Source organism: Onychomys torridus, chromosome 15 (genome assembly GCF_903995425.1).
Source record: "Onychomys torridus chromosome 15, mOncTor1.1, whole genome shotgun sequence".
NCBI classification, from domain to species: Eukaryota; Metazoa; Chordata; class Mammalia; order Rodentia; family Cricetidae; genus Onychomys; species Onychomys torridus.
Genome location: NC_050457.1, coordinates 60,173,816 through 60,201,452, shown reverse-complemented (window position 1 = coordinate 60,201,452; position 27,637 = coordinate 60,173,816). Strand labels below are relative to the sequence as shown.

Here is a 27,637-nt window from a genome sequence, read left to right as displayed (position 1 = left end):
AACTTAACACTCAAATGAGCAGCCTAGAATCTCATCTCAAGCACGTGAATGTTTTCCTCTTTGTGGGCTTTATGCTTCATAGTTTCAGCAAAGTTTCTTCAGGTCAATCTTCATTTTCTTTGAAAAAAAATGTTGTTCTAATACTTTCTTCAGGTATTTATTTATTTTAAAAAAGGAATCTATCTGTTGTATAGTGGCCATAAATGCAGCTAATGGAAATTAAATGCCATCAGCACATTTGGAAGTAGGCTTCATGCAAAAACTGACTCAGAACAATAATTCTCTCAGGGATCTTAAACACTAAGAATAGCATAGTGGCAACGAGTCACACAGAGCAAACTACCCCAGAGGTTAGCACATTCAGCTACTGCTGCAGTTTCTATATTACAAGCTGTCTCAATGGTTTCCTTTTCCTTGAGTGCCTTTGAGGTACTTCATACTAAATTCTACCTTCCTTTTCTTACCATTTATCGACAATACCGATTTATCCACAGTGTCTCTCCTTTCCCATTAGTATTTTTAGAAAGGGTCTGTGAGTTTATTTCCTGCACACTTTTAAATGGTTTAAGAAAACATAATATATGTTTTAGTGGAATCAGTTAAATTGTTCTTAAATGTAAGTGATTAGTTTCATTTATAATTAATGAAGTAATCCAGAAATAATAGTTCCTGTCACAGAAAACAAGATACATTTTTTGAATGTAAACATTAAAAATTCATCCTTACAGAGACCACTTTTCTAGATTACGGTCTGTGAATTTTTTCACTGACTATATTTTATTATTTAGAAGATAGAATTTTTTCTGTTGAATTAAAATACTGATGATATAAGTAGATATTAGAATGAAGTCATAAGAAAAATTAAAATGTTATTAAGATAATATAGTATATTTTAAGCACTGCATTTATTACCTCTTTCCTACAGAATTTATAATGCAAAATTTAATGTGATGTATATATTTTAGATCCATCAAAATATTCACAAGGTCTCACCAATAAACAAAAGAATATAGGCAACCAAGAAATGCTGAGAGCTGGAGAAATAGCTTTCTCTAGGGAAAAACACACCAATTAGTTATTCAACACCAAAAGGTCAGCCCTGAAAACACACATATGTATAACATTATGCAGACTGAGCAGGTTATATTCATGTATTTAGGAATATATATGTATATACATATATGTACATAAAAACAATTGCTGAAAAAAGAGGCAATGAATTTGAAAGAGAGCAAGGGGAATATATTGGTGTTTTGGAGTTAGGAAAGGGAATGGAGAAGGGTTGCAATTATATTATAATCTCAAACATAAATAAAACTTAAATGTGTATGAGAGCTGGGCATGGTGGTGAGTGACTTTAATTATAGCAGTGGTAAAGGGAGGCAAAGGCAGGAAGATCTCTCTCTGAGTTCAGTGCCAGCCTAATCAACATGATGGCTTCCAGGATGTCTAAGAATATATAGGAAGAGCCTGTTGGAAGAAAGGAAGGAAGGAAGGAAGGAAGGAAGGAAGGAAGGAAGGAAGGAAGGAAGGAAGGGAGAAAGAGAGAAAGAAAAGAAAGAATGTGTGTGTGTGTGTGTGTGTGTGTGTGTGTGTGTGTGTGTGTGTTGGTGTTGAGAGAGAGGAGAGATACTGCAGGTGAGGGACATCAATATCATGATGGGAGGACATGCAGAGATGACGGCCACACTAGTGGAAGCCCATGAACTGTGGACTGGTGGCTGTGGAGCCCCCATGGGACTGGACTAGGCCCTCTGGATAGGGAAGATGGTTGTTTGGCATGAACTGTTTGGAAGGCACCCAGGCAGGGGGATAGAGATATGTCCTGGTCTATGGGGAGGTTTCTGGGAATCTGGTGCCTGATGTTTGACACCTTGGACAGCCTTGGTGCAGTGGGAAGGAGCTTGGACCTGCCTAGGCTCAGTGTGCTGGGCTCTGCTGACTCCCCATGGGAGACCTCGATTTGGGGGATGTGGGGATGCAGTGTGGCTTGGGAAAGAGGGGTGGGGAGTGGGAGGAGGGAGGAGAGGGGGTCTGTGGATAGCATTGGAGTGAGTAGAAATTTTCTTAATAAAGAAAAATGAAAAAAAAAAAACGAAAAAAAAAAAAAAACCAAATAGCTGATTATCTACAAACCATCTTTGTAAATTACAGTAGTGGTTTTCCTGGGAATAATTTTTAAGCTAATTATTAGGGACAATATTAATTGTTTCCATAAATCCAAGAGTTGAAATACTGAAATCTTGATGGTTTCCTCCATGTTTTTTTATCTTTGTGAAAACAGTCATAGCTGGAGAGAAGACTTAGCAGCTGAATGCATTTGTTGTCCTTGTAGAGAATTCTGGGTCAGTTCTTAGCAGCTACATTTCAGCAAACAGCCATTCATAACTTCAGATTGGGATCAGCTGTTTTCTTCTGGCCTTCAGGTGTTAGGCACACACATGGTGAAGATACATGCAGAAAAAAAACTCAAAGACTTCACATGATAATTAAGTCTAAAATCCAAAACAAACTAGTTATTTTACTAGCAAGGTGAAATTATTAACCCACATCACGACATTCACTTAAAGAAGTCTCTTGACTCCTATGCTGTGTTAGGTTATATCTGAGATGTGTATACTCCAACAGAAGCAGTGTAGAGACACAACTACCCTCGTGGAGCTTATGTACTGATGGGAAAGACAACACCATAAGTTACATGCCCAGTTCTTAGAAGGTGCAAAAATGTAACAAAAAGAATTTATATCAGTTCTTGCCCTTTTTATCATCACAGAAATCCTACATGAACATGTGAAAAATTGTGAATAATTTTCCAATATTTGTTTTTCATATTGAATAAGTAAATTATTAATTATATAAGCAACTTTTGGGAGGTGTTTGGTAAGCTAGGCCTCTTCTTCTGTTCCATACTTCTGTTGTCTGTTTGCTGTGTTTAGATTTCTACACTGGTGCTCAAATATTTAATACATTAGATTTGGTGCTCAAGACTAGCAGATATACTTATCCTATGTCTATGGCTCTCATGAGATAATCCTTTTCTAGAAACTTCAGAATGACAAGGTGAACCTCTAAAAAAATGCATATCAGAGGTGGGAAACTAGACTATCTTATGGTTAGAATTTAAAATTGCTCCCTGAAGGCCTATATACCAATTGCTTACTTGCTAGCTCATGGGATAGTGAGAGATGAATGTATCATAAGTATTGAAGATTCATCATTGGAATTATCCCCTTGTGAATTCATAGATAGATGGAGTACTAGTAGGTAGGGAAGGACTAAAGAAAGCAGATCATGGGCGCATGCCTTTGATTGGTATTTCTTGTGTGAGTGTGTGTGTGTGTGTGTGTGTGTGTGTGTGTGTGTGTGTGTCCCATTTCTGTCTCTTTACCTGAATCCCAGATAACAAAGGATAAGCAGTCCTGCCTAACTAGGAGATCTTCATCAGAAGTTGCCCCAGCAATGAAACATAGAGGCAAATGACTGAACCCACTAAGCCTGATTTGAAAATCTCCTTTCTCACTGAAATTGATGTGCTCGGGTATTTAGTGACAGTGATAGAACATCACTAACACAACACATCAAAAGACCAAGACTAGACAAATGAAAGTAGGAAGAAATGAACACAGCTGGGCTCGTGGTGAAGATGGGAGGAAGGGTCACCCATGTTCTCTATGCTGAACATTAAACCAAACTCTTCTGTGGAGCTAAACAAGGTTTTGATAAAGGGACTTGGCTTTGGGTTACTGATCTAGCCAAAGATGATAATGGTGATGATGATGATGGCGAAACTTATAATAATACCCAAACAGGAAAGTAACTTTAGCCATGAATTATTACAGCATGGTATTAGCATAAAAACAGACAGAGGGATCAATGGTATCAAATTGAAGACCCCAGGGTAAATCCACATACCTTTGAGCACTTGATTTTAAAAAGAAGCCAAAATTATAAAATGGAAAAAAGAAAATATATTCAACAAATGGTATTGGCATAACTGGATGTGGACATGTAGAAGAATGCAAATGTCGCCATATCTATTGCCCTGTATGAAATTCAAGTCCAAGTGGATCAAAGACCTCAATATCAATTCAGTTACACTGAACCTGATAGAAAGGAAAGTGGGAAATAGTCTTGAATGGATTGGCAGAGGACAACTTCCTGAATATAATACCAGTAACATAGACACTAAGATTGGCAATTGATAAATGAGACCTCTTGAAACTGAAAAGCTTCTGGAAGGCAAAAAACACTGTCAATAATACAAAATGGCAGTCTACATGATGTAAAAAAAAAAAAAATCTTCACCAATCTGATGTCTGACAGAGACCTGATGTCCAAAACATATGAAGAGCTCAAGAAACTAGATATCAAAATACCAAGTAATCCTATTAAAAATGAGGTACAGATTTTAACAGAGAGTTCTCAACAGAAGAATTTCAAATAGCCAAGAAACACTTAAAGAATTGTTCAATATCTTTAGCCATCAGGGAAATGCAAATCAGAACAACTCTGAGCTAGCATCTTACACCTGTCAGAATGGCTAAAATCAAACATAGTAATGACAGCTTATGTAGGAGAGGATGTGGAACAAGGGTAACACTTCACTGCTAGTGGGAGTGCACTCTTGCACAGCCACTTTGGAAATTGACATGGAAGTTTCTCAGGAAATTGGGAATCAATCTACCTCAAGACTTAGCTATACCCATCTTAGGCATTTACTCAAAGGATGCTCAATCATACCACAAGGACACTTGCTCAACTATGTTCATGGAAGCCTTATTCATAATATCAAGAACCAGGAAACAACCTAGATACCCCTCAACTGAAAAATGGATAAAGAAAATGTGGTACATATACACAATGGAGTACTACTCAGCAGTAAAAACAATGACATCATGGAATTTGTAGGTAAATGAAAGGAACTAGAAAAAATAATATTCTGAGTGAGATAATTCATACCCAGAAAGACAACCATGTCATGTACTCACTCATAAGTGGATATGAGGTATAAACTAAAAGACAGCCAGGCTACAATCCACAGCCCCACAGAGGTTAGGTAACAAGGAGGGCACAAGGATGGATGCATGGATTTCCTGCAAAGGTGAAATAGAAGAGATCTCTTTGTTAAACTTGCAAGGGAGGAAATGGTAATGTGAGAGATCAGGATGGGTGGGTTGAAGTCAGGATGGAGGGGCTAGATTAATGAGAGAAATGCCATGATGAGGGGTATTTGGGGGTTAGGCAGGAGCCAGGTGCCAGGGAAACTCCCAAGAATCCACAAGGATGAGCCCAGCTAAGATTCCTAGCAACAGTGGAGAGGGGTCTGAACTGGCCATCTGTTGTAATCATATTGGACTACCCTAATTGTTATCAAAGAGCCTTCATCCAGTAACTGGTGGAAACAGATGCAGAGATCCACAGGCAAGCACTGGGACAAGGTCAGTGAAGAGAGGGAGGAGGGATTTTATGAGAGGGGTATCAAGGTCATGACAGGAGAACCCACAGAGAGAGCAGACCTGAGTTCATGGGAATTCATAGACTCTGGAGTAACAGCTAAAGACTGCATAGGACCAACCTAGGCCCTCTGCATGTGTGTGACAGTTGTGGTAGCTTTGTCTGTCTGTGGGGTTCCTAGCAGTAGGCTCAGGATCTGTCCCTGGTGCTTCAACTGGCCCTTTGGAGCCTATTCTCTATGGTGGGATGCCTCATCCAGCATTGATGCCAGGGGAGGAGCTAGGTGCAGCCTCAACTTGATGTGTCATATTTTGTTGACTCCCATGGGAGGAATGGATGAGGGGGTGGGGGTAAGAAGTAAGGGAAGGGAATGGGAGGGAAGGAGGGAAGGGAACTGTATGTAAAATAAATAAAACAAAAAGTGAAACACATTAACAGAAAATTAGTTAACATGACATAATTTCTCACTTTATAATTTTGTTTTTTGGTTTTTCAAGACTGGGTTTCTCTGTGTAGCTTCACACCTTTCCTGGAACTTGCTTTGGAGACCAGGCTGGCCTGGAACTCACAGAAACCTACCTGCTTCTGTCTCCAGAGTGCTGGGATTAAAGGCGTGTGCCACCACCGCCTGGCCTTTGTTTGTTTGTTTGTTTGTTTCCACTTTATAGTTTTAAGAACATATTACACCAAAAATATGACTCAGGGCCCATGTTTCCTTAACTGACATGATCCAAGTTTCTTGTTTACTCCAAGGAAATGGAACTAAGACAGGTTTCATGTCATTCAAGAACAAATCTGTCTTCTGACAACTCCTCACAGGGATCAATTAGCTCCATCTGTTTCCGTTGTTTTGGGGAAGTTAGTGCTTCTCATGAGAAGCAAAGATGAGTTACCACTTTAGTTAACAGTAGGACAGTCAGATGGGGGTATCTGTGACAAAACCTAAAGACACAGTCAACTGCATGAGGGATTTTCTAAAATACGCCTTTCTATTATTTCTCTCACAGAGTCACAGTTCTGTGTTTTTACATTTGAACGTTTGTCCTATTATCTAATGATACAGTTCACTTTCAGGCTTCCTGCATTTTTCAGTTCTTTAGTATTTGAAAATATACTTTTGTTTATGTGTGCATCATGCCTTATCACTGTTCTAAACACAGCCTCCAAGGAATGCATTAAACAATTTCATGTACACTCTAGATATACAGTGCCACAATGAACATAAACATTCATTTACTGAACTGTTCATTGTTTCTAATGATACTTACATTTTCATGTTGTTATATACATTTCACATTTTTGCAATAACCTGTTGTAGAATATTACTTTAACCAGGCAAACATGTGTTAGATTTGTTTATGCAGTATTTGTTTATTATGTAAAGAAGTGTTACTTTTATTTATGCTGCATGTGTTTAATTATGTGAAGATGTGTTGCTGTTTCACCTTGCCTGACTAAGGCACCTGATTGGTCTAAAAAAAGCAAAAAAGCCAATAGCTAGGCAGTAGAGGGATAGATGAGACTGGCAGGCCAAGAATAAATAGGAGGAGAGAAGAAGGAGGAGAGAATGGAGAGAAAGAGAGAGACATGTCCGGGGCCAGAAGCCAGTCAATCATTGGAGGAAGCAGCGAAATAAAACACACAGAAAGGAAGAAAGAAAGAAAGAAAGAAAGAAAGAAAGAAAGAAAGAAAGAAAGAAAGAAAGAAAAGGAAGGGAGGGAGGGAGGGAGAGAGGGAGGGAGGGAGGGAGGAAGAAAGAAAGAAAGAAAGAAAGAAAGAAAGAAAGAAAGAAAGGTAAAAAGCCCTGAGGCGAACCATTGATGAAGAGAAACAGGATAATTTAAGTTATAAGAGCTAGCAAGAAATAAATGTTAAGCTAAGCCCTAGCATTCAAAACTAATTAAGTCTCCATGTCAAGATTTACAAGTTGGTGGGTGGCTCAAAAGGAAGCCTGTTACACTAACCATTTAATTTCTACAAAAATTAAGATAAATCTCTTCATCAGATGTTTCCTACTGACAACAAAATAAGCAAGAGTGATAAGGGCTTCAGCAACATGACTGACAAATGACAGCATACCAGTAGATAAAAGTATTGTGAATCTCTTGCCCATCACTGTGTCTGTGTGTAGTGTTTAAAGGTGTTGTAATGATAACAAGTATGAAAAAATAGCTTGTTTCCAATGAAGAACCTGGAGAGGATTTGCACTGAAATGAAAAGTGTCCAGTAATTGTTTCTCTTCACTTACATAAGTCAGATGTACATTTTAGAGTTCCCTCTTGAACACAAGACATGTTGCAGAATATTCCTTTACACTGATTTGTCACTGTGATTAGTTTAATAAAGAGCTGAATGGCCAGTCGCTAGGAAGAAAGAGTTTAGGTAGGACTTCTGGGAACAGAGTGGTGTGGTTGATATATTGTGCACCCCAATAAACTTATCTGGGGGTTGGAGAACAGAACAGCCACTATATTAAACATAGAGTACAAGCAGTGGTAGCGCACACCTTTAATCTAGCATTTCAGAGGCAGAGTCTCTGTGATTTTAAGGCCATGCTGGAAACTGAGCCAGGCATAGTGGCACACACTTTTAATCCCAGAAAGTGATGGCAGGAAGCAGAAAGGTATTTATATATACTGCATGAAAACCTGGTTTGAGAGCCCTTTAAGCTTTTAGGCTATTAGCTGCAGTTCAGCTGAGAACTATTATGATGAGCAGGACTCAAGCTTCCAGACTAAGGAAACAAAATCAGCCGAGAAGTTGGTGAGGTGAGGTTAGCTGTAGCTTGTTCTGCTTCTCTGACTTTTGAGAATTCACCCCAATACCTAGCTCCAGGTTTTTCTGTTTATAAGACCTCTTAAGATTCGTGTTACAGAGTGATCTTGGGAAAGAAGGAAGGTGGAGTTGTTAGCCTGACATAGAGGAAACAGAACACATAGGAGGAGAGAATAAAAACCCATTAGCCACATGGCAGCAAGTAGATTAATAGAAATGCATTATTTTAAGTTAAAAGAGCTAGTTAGAAACTATTCTAAGCTACAGCTAAGTGGAGCTTTCATAATTAATAATATGTCTCTATGTCATGATTTGGGGGCTGGGTATATTAAGAAGCTGGAAAGATGGCTCAGCTCATAAATGTTCTTGCTTAACAAGCATAAGAGCCTGAGTTGAGATCCAATCATCCAATCGGAATAAATGAAGAACAAACAGAAACAACAACAACAACAAAATATGACAACAAGTTTGTTATTGCATATTCATAATATCAGCATGGTACAGGTTGAAGACAGTATGATCACTCACACATGCTGCTACAAGACTACATACATGTTCATGGATAAATTGCTTCTCAAGAAAATATGGCAGAGAATAATAGAGAGATACTTGGGCATCTTTCTCTTCCTCTGTATGTTCACAAATGCTCATGAATGCATGCACATGTTTGCTTTCATTCACACATCACTTCACATCTGCACACACACACACACACACACACACACACACACACACACACATTCATATGTCAAAATACTAAACTAAATGTGAAGGTGTGAAGTTAGGAGATAAGTTCTTAGGGGAAAGAAATAATGAATCTGTTTGGCTTTCTTAAGATAGAGATGATTATCCTTCTATAATATTTATTTATTTAATATGTACATGTGCATGCCCATACTCATTTTTGTGTACCATGTGTGCATATTGTCTGAAGATGACAAAGAAGGTATTGATGTACCTGGAAATCGAGTTACAGATAGTTGTAAGCCACTAGTTTGGTGCTGGGAACAGAATACAGGTTCTCTAGAAGAGTAGCCTCTGCTCTGAAAGGCGGAGCCATTTCTCTAGCCTGCTAACTGACCATTTTAGAAAGTGCAGGAGCTGCTCCTTATTTTGTGTTATGAATATAAGAAGACCATGCAGCAGAGGAAGATGGGGATGATACCAAGATGATGTATTTGCCTTCACTTTGGTTACAGACTTTAAAGTTTCCTGACTATAGCATGGAAATGTTTCTTGCTTCAAATGTTATAGGGCTCTGTCATAGAAATCTGAAATGGTCAGAAAGCAAACAGGTACCAAGTGGCAGGTGCCTTTGTAAAAGATCCCTAACTAAAAGATGTCCAGGGTCTGAAAGAACTTAGAATTTCTATAATGTATAGCTATGTAGAATGATTTTGATAAGTGGTCTAATGGAAGAGAAAAATATGGGTAACTTTTAAAAAAGATTCTGTCTTTGTTGCGAGTATCCAGAGACCTTGAACAGTGTTTTGTTGAACACAAATGATAAAGCCAATCTCATGAAGTATTACAGATAATTAAGAAACATATTATTGAAGAAGCTATGAATATGAAAGAGAGTAGACAACAGTACATGGGAGAGTTGGAAGGACAAAGGGAAGGAACAAATGTACCTAACATAATTTCAACAAAAAAATAATCCAGAAATAATAATTTCTGTGAGAGGAAATGCTTTACAAACTATTCTATGGATGACATTAAAAAGAGAAGAAAGAAAAGAAAGAAGAGAGGGGGCAGGGAGGAATGGAGGGATGTCAGGAGGCTGGGAGAGAGAGAGGGAGGGAAGCAGGCAGGCAAACAGATACACACATTATCGCACACCAGAGCAGTATCAGTTCATGTGGCCATGTGCAGAGAATTTTGGAGTAGTTGTCAGGTCAAGTGCTCTTCTATCAAAAGATACAACTTTGAAGATACAAAATTCAGTATGTATCCTCGATTTAATAAGAACAACATTCTTATGAATTAGATTGTGAGTCTATACTTGCACAAACATATAAGGAGACAAATTAATTGAAGTTAGGATTGTTAAGCAAAAAGATATCAGTATATAAAATTTTAATACTTTAGCCTTTGCATATTACAAAAAGGAAAAAAAAATATTACAAAAAATGAATTTCAGAAGAATCTATGAGGGTTATTCTTTTGATCATATACTAAAGAATTTTGTTTTGGAATGAACAAAGGATTTTACCCATCATGTCAATCAGAGAAGGAAATGTTACAGAAGAATCACTGCACACTGGGATTAACAAAAACAGAGACATGAGAAAAATTCAGGAAAAGTACAAGACTTCTCAAGCAGAACCAGATCACTGAAACATTTACTCAAATGCATATGACTTTCTTGAAGAAGGAAATCAGATGCAATTCAGCATCATGAGCTATGCAAGGCATGTCTACTTCTGAAATGGTTTCAATGAATGCCCAACGCCAAGCAAAAATATAGGGTTGGGGAGTTTAAGATTATTCTGCAGTTGTTAACTATATACCTAGGTGGTGCTGACACAGAAAGTCACAAAGTGGACATTGGTTTTGAAGTGGTATGAACTGTGGATCATTCCAAAGGATCTAGAAGACTCCAGCCTCAGCAAATCTGTAAGACGAAGAAGCCCAGATCTAAAGAAAAGTAATTCCTAATAAATCTGCATGTCCAGTGGACTTGCTCAGGCTAGCATTTTGGAATTACGCAGGGAACACTGCTATTTCCTTCCCTCTTTTATACATGGAATAGGAGTATCTGGTCCATCCGTAACATGACACATATTTTCAAATCTCATCGATTATTTAGGTCCAAAGACTCACAACTAGAGAACTTGCTAGAATGGTTCCAACCCGGAATCTCTATGTCTTGTTTAGTGGCTATTTATAGGAGAAATTAGATGTTAGATTCTTGGGTTTATAGTGGGATCATTTAAGAGTTTGGGGGGCGTGCATTTGGAATAACTATATTTGGCATGTGAGAAAGAAAGAAAGGTTAGTGATTCTGATTACAATGTTAAGGGTGGGATATTTGTGTCTCCTTTCCTAAGGGATTCTTGACTTGAAATTCTCCAATCAATAATCTTGTGAATGATTTGAAGTCCTTTTTCTCAGAACCTTTTATAAATGAAAAAAAATGGCTCATTAATTTGAATGATATGTCCAGCATTACATTGTGGTAAACAGTATTACAAGGATTTGTGCAGGTTGTTTATATTCAATTTCTAAGGCAATACTCCCATGAGAATAAGAATGAATAAGAATTCATTAAATTTTGTGGGGCACGATCTGCTATTCCTAGGCAGCACCTTTAGTAATTGAGTTTGTTTTCTCCTGCTGATTGAGTTTCGTTTGTCTAATGCACATTACAAATTGTTATTCTTACCTAACGGCACTACTGCCCACATCGAGGTCTTGGGCTGTGACAGCCCCAATGATGGTCCCCACAGGAGTGTCTTCATAAACCTCCATGGTGTAAAGTGGCTTACTGAACACTGGAGGCTCATCCACATCCAGCACGCTGATCTTTACTGTAGCAGTGTCTTTAAAGGGGCCAGCAGAGTGAAAGCGGTGGTCAAGGTGAAGGTTGGAGGCCTCTACTTTGAAAGTATATGCCTTCTTCGTTTCAAAATCCAGAGGCTGTAATAAGGACAAAATGAGGAATTATGTTTATACAGATCGGAGCAGAAATGGCGAAGTTGTTTCTAAGCAATCTTCCAGCTGCTCTCAATTAACTACACCTGTTTCATCTTCTCCTCTTCTTGCTAAACACAGGGCAGATGAAACATATGGTAAATATTTAATAACATTAAAGATCAACGGCATATAGAAGTAACCTATAATGTTAATTATCTAAGTACATAGAATTGACAAAATCTACATGTGCACATCAAGGTAGACAGGGCAACTCATGTATCTCCTAAGCAATGTGAAAATAAGGGAAATGCTATTTTGCTTTTATCCAATACTGACATCTACTGGACAGAAGTAAAGTTTGAAAAAAATGGAGCAACAATGAAATTGGATTGTCTGATTATTTAGATTCCAGGTGCATATAGAATGCTAGCTATTTGCTTTTCTTATTTTTTCCATGAGTACCATTTTCTGCTAAAAGTCTTGAATGAGCAGGTATTTTATTAGGAACAACTATAAAAATTTAAAGTAAGTACAACGGTTATTAAAGTTGCTTGAAGTCTCATAATTATGTATCAGATCAATGTGTGCTACACTGCATTATCAGAACACATCACCAAGAATTATGACTTCAAACACGTTGATAAACTATGGATGCTCTTGAAAGTAACAAAAGAAATCATTTGTGCATATGCAATGGCATTCAGTTTAGTTGTTCCTTTCAAATGTCAGTTCTTTCATATCCATATCTCTAAAAACACTGAGGTCTAGGGTCACTGTGGCGCTGGGACACTTTGTAGGAGGAGACGCAATAGACGTAAGATCTCATTATGTGGCTTAGGCTGGCTCTGAACTGACAATTCATCTGTCTCAGTTTCCTTAGTGCTGGGAAGACAGGTGGAAACTTTCACACTCAGCTTCATGTATGGAGTTGCTTTTTTTTTTTTTTTTTTAAGCCAGGTTGGTGACACACAGTAACCATCCAAGAACTTGGAAGGCTGGAGTCACATGATTTTGTGTTCAAGAGCAGCTTGAGCTACATAGTAGAGTCAATGTGAACTAAAACAGCAACCATTTGCCTAGAGAAAGTGACAAATATCACTCATGTTAAAGAAAGAAGAAACTGCTATAGTTATGAGAATGTTTAGCTTGGGAAAATTAGCCAAAGACATGGGAGACAAGAATTTTCAAATATTTGAAGGGTCTTCATGAAAAACAAAAGGGTTGGAGTAGAATTTAAATTTGTAATAATGTAATTATAATGTAGAAAAAGGAAGTTCCACACCTTTCTTTTTATGGGGTGCAAGGTATATCATGTCGCTTTGCTTTCAACGTATTCTAGAATAAAGCTATATTATATAATTAATACTTTCTAAGAAGTGACAAGTTTTTCACCATGTGCCATTAGTGAGATCTAGAAGAGAATTACATATAAGATGGAAGGGAGCCAGGGCGGTGGTGGCGCACGCTTTTAAACCCAGCACTCGGGAGGCAGAGGCAGGCAGATCTCTGTGAGTTCGAGGCCAGCCTGGGCTACAGAGTGAGTTCCAGGAGAGGCACAAAGCTACACAGAGAAACCCTGCCTCAAAAAACAAACAAACAAACAAAAGTTGGAAGGGAGTACATGTTAATTGAATTAAATATATTCATATTTATAAATGCTTAAAATTGTGGATGTATTAAGTAATACAAAGCTGAAGATAACAATCGATAATGACTACTTCACAAACACTGATTTTTTTTATTTTTTTTCTGAGACAGGGTTTCTCTGTGTAGCTTTGGAGCCTTTCCTGGAACTCATGCTTGGTAGACCAGGCTGGCCTTGAACTCACAGAGATCTGTCTTGCTCTGCCTCCTGAGTGCTGGGATTAAAGGCGTGTGCCACCACCGCCAGGCACACTGATTTTTATTAGCTTAGTTGTTTGCTGTTCCAGAAAACAAACTGCCTGTCCACCACTCACGCTTGTTCTGTTACCACTCACAGATTCAGGTGTTGTCTTTGGATGCAGGCATGGGTACCACATCCTCCTCATTTTTCTCCCTGCTTTCTCCTACATATGAAAATGCGTATACTTGTATAATTACGAAAATTCCTTCCAATTCAGCCTTAAATTTATTTTATTTTTTACTAATTACACATTTCAACTATCTGAATGAACTTGGCTCCCTACTGGTATGTCGATTTCAAGGCAAAAAGAGGACAGAGGACTTCTGAATTCCTTTCCCTTTTCTAATATTCATTCTTTTAGAAGACAGCCTGGTCTATTCCTTTCCAGAACTCCTAACCTAACACAGTGGCAAAATTCAGCAGTCAACATTGAGAGAGAGAGAGAGAGAGAGAGAGAGAGAGAGAGAGAAAATGAATAACCTATTTATACCTATGGATTTGTTTAGTTTTATTACTGAAACTTATATCCAGCAGAGATCAGATATCTAAAAAGAAAAAAAAAATATTTGAAGAGCAACACCACAGTAATACCCTACCTGGAGTTCTTACTTCAAGGCCCAGACCCTTAAGCAACCTCTTCTTACAAAGTGCTGTATCTCAGTAGAGTCCCTCACTCTTCTTACTACTATCTTAATTCGGGGGTAATGAACTTAATTTTCCAATGATCACAATAAAGTTCATTATTTAATTTATTAAATTTAAATTTCATTGCATTTTTAAAAATTACAGAATGATCAAGATTTGCTTAGAATCTTAGAAAATAAATTTGGGTGAAGGAATTTATTTTTTGTGAAGTTGCATGCATATAATTCATGCATAATAAATGTGAAATAAGTACCAAACCTGCTGACACTACTCACAGCTCATGTGATCTAAAGAATGTTTCTATAAGGGTAAGGAAGTGATTGTGAGATCAGATTTTGGATGAGGATATCCCTTCTCCTTGGCTGGAAACACATTATTTATAGCCAGATTTTCAGGAGATCTGTGTAGGGAGATATGCAGTAAAAAACCACAATTTTTGTGAAACTGAATATCTATAATTAATACCTCCCTAAATAAAAAGGAAGAATTAACCAGGTGGTGGTTAATCCTGCACTAGGGAGGTAGAGGCAGGTAGATCAAGGCCAGCCTGTTATACAGGGCAACACAGAGAAACCTTGTCCTAAATAACCTAAATAATAAATCAATGAATGAATGAATGAATGAATGAATGAATGAATGAATGAATAAATAAGAATTAGGCAGACTAAATTATTATAGTGACTTTCTCCTTCAACATTCTTATTATGCCAAAACTATGGTGAGTATTGTGTACAGATATTTTTTATTTCACTTTAGTGAATGTAAAAAATGTTAATGTTTAAGTAAGTCACTCTCCAGGGGCTTCCCGAGTTCCTGCTTCTATGTAATATTATGTAGAAATCAGTGGATTTCTTTATTGACTTTTTGTTGAATTTGAAAATCAGTATATCCAGAAGACAGAGTGCAAATGTGCCTCCATCATATCATTATCATCATCATCAACATAACATCATCATCATCATTATTACTTTGTCTCCAAGGACCTCCAACATCTGTGTTATGTGGTCAAAAACTGAGTGTAGAATGGCCTGTGAATTTAATAGCATGTCAAGTAACAATGTTTAATAATTAATTCCTCCCTAAATAAAAAGGTTTGTTACGGATGTGAAAGAAAGTAAAGAGGATAGTGTGAGGCTACCTACTTAGAGGTTACTAGTGAGGACACAGCATATCTTCTTAGAGGTTACTCATGAGGACATGGCATTCATATAGTCAGTGACAGAAACAATAGAAATTAAGGATGATCACAGAAAAAAGATGACCCCCAAATAAATCTCAACCACTAAACCACAGGCAAATAAATTCTGTTGGCAAAAGTATGCATGGAAATAGATCCTAAGGTTCATATCTGATTCTGGCATCAATTCTCACCACAATTCATGCTGAGTGGTGCTGAATAAAGGACTCATCACAAATACTCTGACCAACAGCAACTATCGTTTGCCTATCTTTACATCTTCTTGCTTCAGAATTTACGATGAGCATGCATCATTTTCATCAACACAATAAAGCAATCACTCTCACAAAAACACACCCTGAATTAGAAAGATTCTGCCCTGCAGAATCAAACAAGTCTTAATAATCATTAGAATGGCACATTTCTGAGGAACTCATGTGTAGGGCCGTGGAACTCCCAAGTTGGGTAATTGCTGCCCTGCTTACCAACCTTGACCAGAAGTACTCCCTATGCTGATTCCCTGTCAGTCTCCACCCTCCTGAACGCTCACTGGAGGTTCTATGTCTGAGTATCCTGCATTTGGTGTAAACAGCTTAGATGCAAGAATGTAGAACATTGGGTATCGAACTTCTGCCCTTGGGGGTTCTTCCATTGTGCTGTACACCTATATTTAAGGTTTCCTCCATTCTTCAATAAACGGCATTCAGCATTCTGCTGACACGAATGACTCTCTGTCTTTTGTCTCTGTTTTTCCATCCACAGGCCCTAGCTCAGACATAGTGAACAGGTGGTGGTAGCGCGGGCAATACAGCAACACTCATGATCAGAAGATGTCATTATCTAAAAATGAAACTGATCATTTGTGGACAAAGACTTGGAAACAGATTTATAACAGACGGAGGTAGGACAGAAATACATCGGGAGCATAATTTTGTAGAGTAAGTTTACTACTCTGCCTGGACAATAAAGATAAGGCATTCAGAAAGAGATTGGTTTTGAAAAGAAACACAGTTTCAAAGACTTAGTTTCATGACCGGTAATCTCAGTCTTTGTCTGGAAAGAGGCATAAGAGACTGTGCATTTTTTCATAATCACTGTGTAAGGACTCAAATTACCATTTCAATAAAATGTGATCAAGCACTCGATAAAGAAAAGATGTCTCAGTATCAGGTAAGAATGTCCCTGTAAGGGAGAAATAGACTGAAACTTGAACATTTGAAGTATCATTCTTCCTTTTAACAAAATTTACATGTATTTCAGCATAATATATGTATTTATTCATATATGTACAATAAAATTTTCAGAAAAAGTTGTTTGTATATATGCATATATATAATTAATTTTTGTTTTGTTTTGTTTTGTTTGAGACAGGGTTTCTCTGTGTAGTTTTGCACCTTTCCTGGATCTCACTCTGTAGACCAGGCTGGCCTCGAACTCACAGAGATCCGACTTGCTCTGCCTCCCGAGTGCTGGGATTAAAGGCGTGTGCCACCACAGCCTGGCCTGCATATTTATGATTAAAAACAAAATTTTCAAGCAAAATATTTTCTAAATAAATTATGTAATTTAAGAAATACAGGAGTTGGGCATTTAGCTCAGTGGTAGAGCAGAGCGCTTGCCTAGCAAGCGCAAGGCCCTGGGTTCGGTCCTCAGCTCCGGCAAAAAAAAACAAAAACAAAAACAAAAAAACATATTCCAGGAAGTTTGTTGCAAAAATATTAAATCAAAACTACTCATGAGATATTCCTTCATTTTATTCTATGAAAACATTTTTACTAGATTCCACATTTATTATAATACTGCCACATATTGGCAGTTTTAACAAATTAACAGAAAATTAATGGGCACTATCCCAATGACTGCAATTAATGACGATTATATTAAAATACAGCCAGTAGCTGACACAATACAAACCAAATCAAATACAGAATTGTGAGAGCCTTCTGTACTTCTGTGTACAGATTTCAGTAAAAATTATCCTAAAAATAACAAAAGATTTCATTAAATATTGTGTTTTCAGTAAAACACATATATCTTCTTTATATACAGTATAAATCATTTCCTAAAACAGACCTTCCTCATGTGACAGAATGTCTATTCTTTTCAAACTTATGATTTACAGCAAGCTGCATATGTCTGAAACAGCTTTCTTCTTTGAACCACACGGTTTCCACTTGTTTAATCAACTTATTTTTTAATATTTGCAAAATAGAGCTAACTTTGTGGTTCATGTGATTAAAAACAAAAATCAATATGCCAAATTTGAGAACAGTAAACCAACATAAAATTCTCTTTTAGTCAATGGAAATTAAAAACCTTCTATTACTTCAGTGATATTTCTTTGTTTATGGGGAAAAACTACAGACTGGTGAACTACTTTGGGGCACAGCAAATATAGTGGGAATCAACCATTTTAAATGGATGTACCACGTGCATCATAGGAGATTAGAATGAAGTGTTCACATTTTGGGAAGAAAGAAAGAGGTAAGGAAAAGACTGATGAAGACATTCTTCCTTCAGGGCTTTCTTTGCAGGAAGAATGTGGTGCAGAATTGCAATCACTCTGGTATACTGAAATGTTGCTTATATGTGTCTGTTGAATCTGCCAAAAATGGCAACAGAGGCTACACTGCCTCCTCTGTACTTTGCTGGTGTTGAACACCAGAAAATGGCTCACATAGGATGTACAGATGGAGCTGCATACACTAACTTTTGGAGTAAAGGATAGAAAAGAAAAGTAAGGAGGAAGGCTTGGAGAAAAGCCAGTGCAAAGGTAGTAATGAGGAAGAAAGCAGACTGAGGTAAAAATACAGGCTGGATAGTCAGTCAAGCACTAACCCTGATTCAGAAGAAGAAATGCTGGGTGAGCTAATGTCCTCCTGCTGGCAAAGGCAGGTCCAGAGCATTGAAAGCAGCCTAAGAGGTTTGCTAGATTCACACTTTAGGAAGTGAAAAAGAGAAAACATGAGTGGGAATACTTGTGTTTGTGTTTATCATTACATTGTATGGGCAGTTTCATAAATGCATGTCAATCTGTGGGAAGATGTATGTGCATGTATTTATAAGAGAATATGAAGGACAGAGGCCCATGGAAGATGTCTTCCTTGTTGCTTTCCATCTTATTATTGGAGGCAGGTTATATCCCTGAAACTGGAACTCACTAATTTAACTAGACATGACTGGCCATTGAACTCAGGGATCTTCCTGTAACCACCTATAAGGATTAGCATTAGAGTCTCACTTATGTACTTGTCATAAAGACATATTCCAAACTCCAAACATAAAAAAAATCTCTATGGAGAGCAGAGATGGAATAATATATGCATTGCTATATCTTTTGAATTTTAAAGCAAAATTTAAAAAAATTAAATCTAAGAGATAGTACATAAATCTACATTGAGTGTTTTAAATTTGGGGATAATTTAGAGTTGAGAATTCTTAGGAGTCTAGAAAACTGAATTAAGAATTTTTTGTATATACACACACACACACACACTCAGGAAATACATTTTGCATGTATGAATAGCTGATTGCCACATGCTTGTGGTGCCTGTGGAGGGTCGAGCAGTGTGCGTTGGATCACCTGGTATTGGACTTACTGACAGTTGTGAGCCGCCATGTGTGTGCCAGGTCCTTTGGAAGAGCAGAGGGCACACTTAACCACATAGTCATCTCTCCAGTACAAATTAAAGTGTTTCTTAAAAGGCAAACGCAAATTATTTTTTTAAAAAGAAACGTAATATTCATAGACACAAAGGTTACATTTTTTTCTTTAAAATTGGACATTCCAGAGTAAACAAAACACTGATTAGAGAAAAATGACTGCTGTACACATTTTGTCATATGCCTGTTTTTCCCCAAATTGACCACATGATGGTGATATACCACCAACTTAGATGACACGGAATCTAAGTCTTCAGTAGTGATAAACAGAAGAAGAATTTGGAAAGTGACTGACTAATGAGCAAATACATAATATAAAGGCCCCCAAAAGAACCCATTAACACGAGCTTATAGTTCCCATAAACAGTAAATCATGAAGAGCCTATGCTGAAAAGCATTGTGCTTTGCATCTAATGCCATCTATAGTTTATGTAAATGTCAAGCAAAATAATAAGCCAATAGCTTAGCAATTATTTTTTCCTAATTTGTAGAGTCATTTATTTTATGCTAAAGAATAACATTTTAATTCTCTGCTTAACTAAGATGCATGATCACTTATTAGTTGGTAAAGGATACTTTATTGAAATAATACAGAATTAATGGTGAAATTATATATGATATTAAATCAGAAATCTAAATATTCACTCTACTATTATAATTACACAAACAAGATAAAAATCATTTTCCATTAATAAATTTGTAGTTACTGTCTTGAAAAGATTTACCTCAGTTTAGTTTCTATTTGTATAGATATTAAATAAATACACACCTTATTTTCATTTATCCATCAGTAATAACTAAACATAATTCATGTAGCTTTAAACTATTACTATTTTCTTACTGTAAATGTGGCCCACCTCTCAGTTTTTATAAGATAATAAATTTTTATGACATTTTTATTCTTGTTTTGCTATCATTCCTATTGCGGTGAATCTCAAGAATATATAAGAGGGTTTTGATATTTTTATTCTTAGCTCAGTACAATATGCCATGAGGCAAGTTAGTGTCCTTATTTTGTTTCACTTTTTATCAATACTGTGTGCCTTGGAGAGATTTGTAAAGTTTCATAGTGTTACTTTGAATTTAAGCTGACAGAGAAATGACATTCTGTCTGAATCTTCAAAAAATGAATCAAAGTTGAGTTTTAAAATAAAATAAATAAAAATGCCCTTCTTCATTCTTCGCAGCTCTTATAAACCTGAGCACCATATTCATCTACTCACATCCCTTCCCCTCAGAGGAGAAGGAGGAAATGAAAGTAGGAAGTAGGAGGCAAGTGTGAGATAAAAGATAAAACACAAATGAAACCATGCACCTCATAGCACAGAACATTCTAAAGCCTAAAGTGGTGTTTTACAAAAAGAAAATCATTGTAAAATTCAAAGAAACGCATGCTTTGCTCCTTACTGGAGTCTCGGCATCTTTCAGCCCAAATTTAAAGTAGTTCCTTTAAAAATAGTGCATATTCATTTCTCAAATAGAGTGTTGACCTTCTAAATGGATTCAGTGTGTGTAAAATCTGACTCTTCTATGAATTTGATTTTTCACTGAAATCCTTACATTGGCTTTCCATGCTGAGATTGCAAAGGGAAACATTCTAACCAATTAGGACATAATCTAATTTGAAGTTTGTACAGACTTCTGTTTTGGTCTATATTTTCATTTAAGCACTCCTAATAATGACTTTAAAGTAGTTGCTTACTAATATATTGATAATATGTTTTAAAATTCTATTTTTCCTGAGATAGATACTGTCTTTAAAAAATAAATGTTTTGTTGTTGTTATTGTTGTTGTTGTTGCTGTTGGGTTTCTTTGTTTCTGTTTTAAGTAATATGCCATTGTAAAAAAATATCACATTTTCTTTATCTGTATTTCAGCTGAGAGACAACAGAAAAAAAAAAAAAAAGACATAATGAAATTTGCAGGCAAATAGGTGAAACTATAAAGAAAATCATCCTGAGTGAGGTAATCCAGACCCAGAAAGAAAAGCATGATATGTACTCACTTATAAATAGATATCAGCTGTTGAGTAATGGACAAATCGTGCTACAATTCACAGACCCAGAGGGCCTAAGTAACAAGTTGGGCTCAAGGGGGGTGCATAGGGATCTGCCAGAGAAGGAGAAATAGAATAGATTTTGTGGGTTAACTGGGAGAGGGTAGAGCTAGGCAGAGGAGGGAATCAAGGGAGAGGTCAGAGAGATGGAAGAAAGGTACTAAAAGAGATTATTGGATATGGGGTGGGGGATTAGGGGTGAGGTAGAAACTTAGTGCAGTGGAAACACCCTGTAATCTACAAGGGTTATCCTAGCAGAGACATCTAGTAATGAGGGATACAGCATCTAAATGGGACATCATCTATAACCAAGTAAGGCTTCCAGTGGAGGGACTGGGACATTAAACCAAACACAAAACCTTTGACTTAAATGCTTTCCCGCCTGCAAGATGTACTGGCATTATGGTGACTCAGATATTGTGGGAGTGGTCAACCCATTGCTAGTCAAACTTGAGGCCCATGACACATGGGGATCCCATTCTTCCTGACACAGCCTGGATAGCCAGAATCCAGAGGCAGGACAGCCCAGAGACCTAGGATAGAAACAGACACTACTAGCCAAAAGAAGAAAAAAAATCAAATGATTCCTAATGATATTCTGCTATACTCATAGACCAGGGACTAGCCTAATCCATCAGAGAGGCTTCATCCAGTAATGATTGATGAAATGAGAGCTGACACAGATGTCCATAGCAAAACATTAGGTGGAGCTCAGGGATCCTCACTGAAGATGGGGAGGAAGGATTGTAGGATCCAGAGGGGTGAAGGACACCACAAGAATACAGCATATAAAATCAATTAACCAGGGCTCAAAGAGGCCCCCAGAGAATGAGACAACAACCAGGGAACCTGTATGGATTTGAGCTCGGTCCTCTACATATATCACAATTGTGTAGCTTGGGGTTCTTGTGGGACTCCTAACAATTGTAGTAGGGGCTATCTCTGACTCTTTTGCCTGCTCTTGGGACACTTTTGCTCTTACTGGATTGCCTTATCCACCCTTAATATAAGGAGATGTGCCTAGTCTTAATGCAACATGCATACCATGTTTGGTTGATGTTCCTGGGAGGGTTGCCCTTTTCTATAAGGAAATGGAGGAGGAGTGGATCTGGGATAAAGGAGAGGTGACAAGGTGAGGATAGGATGAGGAAAAGAGGAGAGAGAAGGAACTGTGGTCATAATGTAATATATGAGGGAAAATTCAATCCATCAGCAATCAATCAATAATAAAAATAAAATACTGACCCTAGAGCCAAAAGACTTGTATAAAAATCCTCCTTTACTTTCAATCTCAATGAATTTTTTAACATAAAAAAGAATGAATGTTGATCAAGTTTTTCACCTGTATATTTTTATTACTTAAGAACCTATAGCAACAGTTTTAATTAAGAAATGTATCTATGAATGTGCATGTATAGAAAATCCCTTTTCACACAGTACAACATAATCAATGAGAGAAGACACATAATTTGAAGCTTTCTTACAAAATCTGTTGCATTTTTAATTTTAGGTATAATCTTTATAGTTACTCAAATGTGTGATAGAATTTTCCAGAGAATCTGAGTACTTATTAAAGTGTACATTTATATTTCAAAATACAGTAAGAACGTCATCAGATCTCACATTCTTATGTCTGTGAGCATCCTATTTGAAGCCCACACCACTTCTGTGGATTGTCTGTGATATCTTCATTAGGGTATTTCTTTCCTATATCCTCAGTAACACAACCTGAGTGACTGGGCTCTGGGCCTATGAAGGTGATTTACTCTAATCTCACAGTCGATTCTCCATCATGATCAAAGTCAGAGCTCTACCTTGCTTATTGTCATTCCTCCTCCTCTTGTGTCGCATCTCTCCCAACATCCTGTCCTCACTGAGTTAAGGTAAGATTCTGTTTCCTTGCCAGTGTTCTCCATCAGAGATTTTGGGAAGACTATGCCCTGGTTTTTTGAGAACACACATCATCCAGATACCACAGTGTTAATCTTGCTTCCTTCAGCTGGAAATCTTTCTTGACCAGTTCTCTAAAAGGTCCTGCCCTCTACAGGCTTATTGACATTTTACACCAATGTATAATGTATGTCCTTCCAGATTGAGTTTATCACTGTCAAGTCTGCCACCTTTCCCAAATTACTAGAGGCTGCTTTAGTACAAAGGATATTTCATCTAGGTTAACTGGATCTTCCAAGTCTTGAGTAAGTCTACGATTCAGTAGCTGCTCCACAAATGTCCAGTGAATGGTGTAGTAAAATTTACGGCAATGAATTAGATGTAGATAATTATTTTAATGCCAATACAATGAATTATGTTCTATTACAGAAAGAAACAAGAAACATGAAACAAAATGGAAAAACACCCAACAAATACCCTAGAAGAGAAGAAACCAGCTGTCATTTACAAATGTGATGCTTATGAATCATAATGAACACCATGGCACAATAACCCTAAAAGGTGCAGTAGTGGCATGTTTAACTTGCAGGTAATCAACAGCTCACAAATTTTATTTAAAGTCCATTGAGCAAGAGGGAGTCATGCCTGGGAAGTGGGAAGCTAGACAACTACCCAGGGCTAGTTAAGTCATAGATCTTGGAGGAGGATTTAGAACTGGCACTTTACTAATCCAGTATAATCCGTAACTCCATTATAATATTTGTCCTTACACCCATAGTTAAGAATAATTCTCATATCTCACAATGGAAACTCCTTTTTGCAAATAGAAAGAGAGAATGCAGAGAGTCACAAACAATCAAAACATAGGGTTGGGGAGCCCTGCCCTACTGGATATACCTACAATACAATGTCTACAAATAAGGCTCAGATAAAACTGTTGGAAGATGGGGACAACAGGTTGTAAAAAGCAGAATCACAGGGAGTTTGATGTCTGCTATGAGATTTTGTCTCCTAGAAATGTCATAAGCTACAATATAAAGTCTCAACCACGTGGGACTAAACATAGATGAACAAGGACAACCATAAATATGCAAAGGTGCATTTGGAGGGTGGGTTGGAGAAAGTCCAGGAGTCTTCAACCCAATACACAGGACTACAGGAATCTAAGAAATGTTTAGAATGGGAGAATCTATCCCAAAGGAGAGCTAACCCATTATAGTTAGCCCTGAAAACAAATGTACAAGGAACATTGTAGAGGTTTGAATAACAATGCTCCCCTAGGCTCATATATTTGCATATTTAGTCACCAGGAAGTGACAGTTTGAAAGGATTAGGAGTTGTTGCCTTGTTGGAGTAGGTATGGAATTGTTGGAAGTGATTCACTGAGGGTGGTCTTTGAAGTTTCAAAAGCCCCAGCCAAGCCCAGAGGCTTTCTCTCTTCCTGCTGCCTAAGGATCAGGATGTGGAATCCTTAGCTACTTCTTTAGCACCATGTCAACCTGCATGCTGCCATGCTTCCTGCCATGACAACAATAAACGTCTGAAACTGTAAGCAAGCCCCTATTACATGGTTTCCTTTATGAGTTGTCATTGTGCCACTTCATAGCAATAGAACACTAAGACAACTTTACAGACTACTCAGGTTGTACTTATGCACTTAGGAACACAGACATGAACACACATACACTTACACATCTGTGCATTTATATATGTCGGTGTGTATCTATGTAACAATAACTAACGTTAAAAGAAGAGGTTATTATTTTGAAAGAAGAGGGGGAGCTGAACAGAACCAGAAAAACTCTAGCTACACTCTCTGGTCAGGGCTCAGGGAACTATATGGAAAGGGAAGGACAAGGATGATAAGAGCTAGGGGGTGGTTGATTATCAAGGAAATGGTGTCTTCCAGGAAGAACAGGTCTGGCCCACATATGCCAACTCACAGAGTAGTAGGTAGCCAACAGAAAATGAACTCAGTAGTGTTTTATTTTTGGAGATTTTGTTTTTCGTCTCATATTCCTTTTATTGTGCATATTTTTTTAACCTTCCTTACTGGTCTTTTACTTTTATAATATGGTTTGCATTTTTTTGTGTTTTTTATGAATTTGTATGTGTGTGTGAGTGTGTGTGTGTGTGTAAGTGTGGGTATGCTTCTGTGTGTGTGGGGTGAATGTTTCTATGGTGGGGTGTGGGTTTAGGGGGTGTGTATGTGCGGGGAGATGTGTCTCTCTTTCTTTCATATATGTATGTATGTGGGGTGTATGTTTCTGTGTGTGTGTGCACTCACATATGTGAGTGTATATGGTTTTTTGTATGCTATGCATTTCTTGTGTTCTTTCTTTATTTCTTTTTCTTTTGTTTGTTCAGTTGTTCATTTTGTTGTCCTCTTTGTTTTGTCTTGTTTATTTGCCTCTCTGTTTTCTTAAGAGAGAAATAAGGTGTAGAGTTGGAAGTGTGGGGAAGTTAGGAGAATCTGGGAGAACATAGAGAGGAAGCCCTGATCAGAATATATTCTATGCGAACAATTTTACTTTCAATAAAAAATGTTTATAAAATTCCAACATCTCTTCAGTGTCAGCTGCTATAAATAAAATAAAATCACACACTTATGATAGCACAGGATGAACATCATATTTCAAAATAGAAGAACTAGGTGATTGTAAAGAATAATCATTCCAAAGTGAAATAAAAAATCCAGAGAGGAGAACATCAAATCTTGCTGCTAAATGTCAATCAACTGGAGCAAATAATGTAATGTGCTAGGCTTCAGAGCTTAGGCAGTACCATTCCTCCATCCCTCCACACTCATACCTGAAGCACACACAGCTCTATCTTAGACATAGGCTTGCTCCACTGCATACCTGCAACCCAGCTTGGTGAACCATCTACAGCCTGGCATCTCATATTTTGATGCCACCACCACAGGTGAGACTATGTTTATAGCCATCTTCAAAGGAAGCATAGTTGCTTTTGTTGGCTTGTTTTATGTCAACTTGACAAAGCATAGTTATCTGAAGCAAGGAAACTTCAATTGAGACAGTGCCTCCATAAAATTCAGCTGTAGGTCACTTTCTTAATTAGTGATTTATGGAGAAGAGCCCAGCCCATTGTTGAGTGGTGCCATCCCTCAGTGGGTGGTCCTAAGTCCAGTAAGAAGGGCTGAACAAGCATGACAGTAAGCAGGCAGATGAGGTACTGGGGCTGAGGATGCTACATCTTGAAGGCAACAGGAAGAGGACTGAGACACTGGTTGGTATTCTGAGCACAGGAAAACTTGAAGTCTGCCCCCATCACAATACACTTCCTCCAAAAAGCCCTTACCCACTCCAACAAAGCCACAGCTCCTAATAGTGCCACTCCCTATGAGATTATGGGAGCAATTACATTAAAACCAACACACCCCTTAAACTTGCTTCTTTCCCTTTTAAACAAGTACCATGTGGAGTGTGTTGTCATGTTCTCTTGCCAGATGTAGACCATAACCCATTAGTCTGTAGTTGCATTAGCTTGTGAGTGCAGACCCAAAGGAAGCACATTACTTACTGCCCAGCGCAGAACACCATCTTCCCTTCAATGATGCTGAGAACCTTAACAATTACAAATGCTTTACTGGCTTCACTCTCCTTCCCCAGTCTTTAAGCTTGCCCATGCACCTTTCCATCCTCAAACACATAAATCCTTTATCTTTACATTCATCTTCATTCAAGTTTACAGAATAAGGAAGAATGAAGCCAGATTCCTGGTCAAACTGTCACACAAATCACCCCTTGTTCAGTGTGTGACCGAGTTCACTTTCCTCTCTGAAACCTCACAAGCCATGTTTGAACTGTCGAGGCTTCTCTCAGCACTTGTCTCTTTCAGAGTTTGATTAGAACAGCAATTTTAAATCTGCTTATAGCATTCAATGGCCTTTCTCTCTGAAATATCCAAACTTTTCAACATTCTTCTGAGGAAATAATTCTAACATGCTGATCTCTACATATTTTTGGTTCATCACATCAATAATCTCACTTCTCCATACCAATTTCATTTTTACTTATGTTTCCATAACTTAGTTATGGTTCCATAGGTTGGATGGTTATGTTTAAAATGCCCTGACAGAAAGCAACTTAATAGGGAAATAGTTTCCTTGGCTCACAATTTCAGATTATGTTTATGTTTGTAAGGAAGCCAAGACAGCACATGTTTGAAGCAACTGGTCATAAATATCCCCAGTCAAGAGCAGAAACTTAGTAGTTAAAAACATATACTAACATATACTAGTCTCAAACTGCTTTTTATAGACTTGTCCATCTAAAAATCCACTGCCTGAGGAAGAGTGCTGTGAATACTTAGCCACTCTTCCAATAGCAATTAACATACTCAAGAAAATCCCCTACAGACCTACCCAGAAATTCACCTAATCTAGAGGACCACTCAGTGAGAAGGCCTTCCCAAGTGGTTCTATACTAT

The 27,637-nt window shown here is 37.6% G+C and overlaps 1 protein-coding gene across 2 annotated transcripts in view; it reads right to left on the bottom strand.

Annotated features, from left to right (window-relative positions):
- The window catches only part of Cdh12 (cadherin 12), a 684,197-nt gene that overhangs the window by 34,009 nt on the left and 622,551 nt on the right, over nt 1-27,637 (bottom strand). For both annotated transcript variants that reach the window (XM_036206975.1, XM_036206976.1), the window contains one exon: nt 11,618-11,871. In XM_036206975.1, coding sequence (XP_036062868.1) covers nt 11,618-11,871 — 254 coding nt within the window. The remainder of the gene's footprint in view (nt 1-11,617; nt 11,872-27,637) is intronic.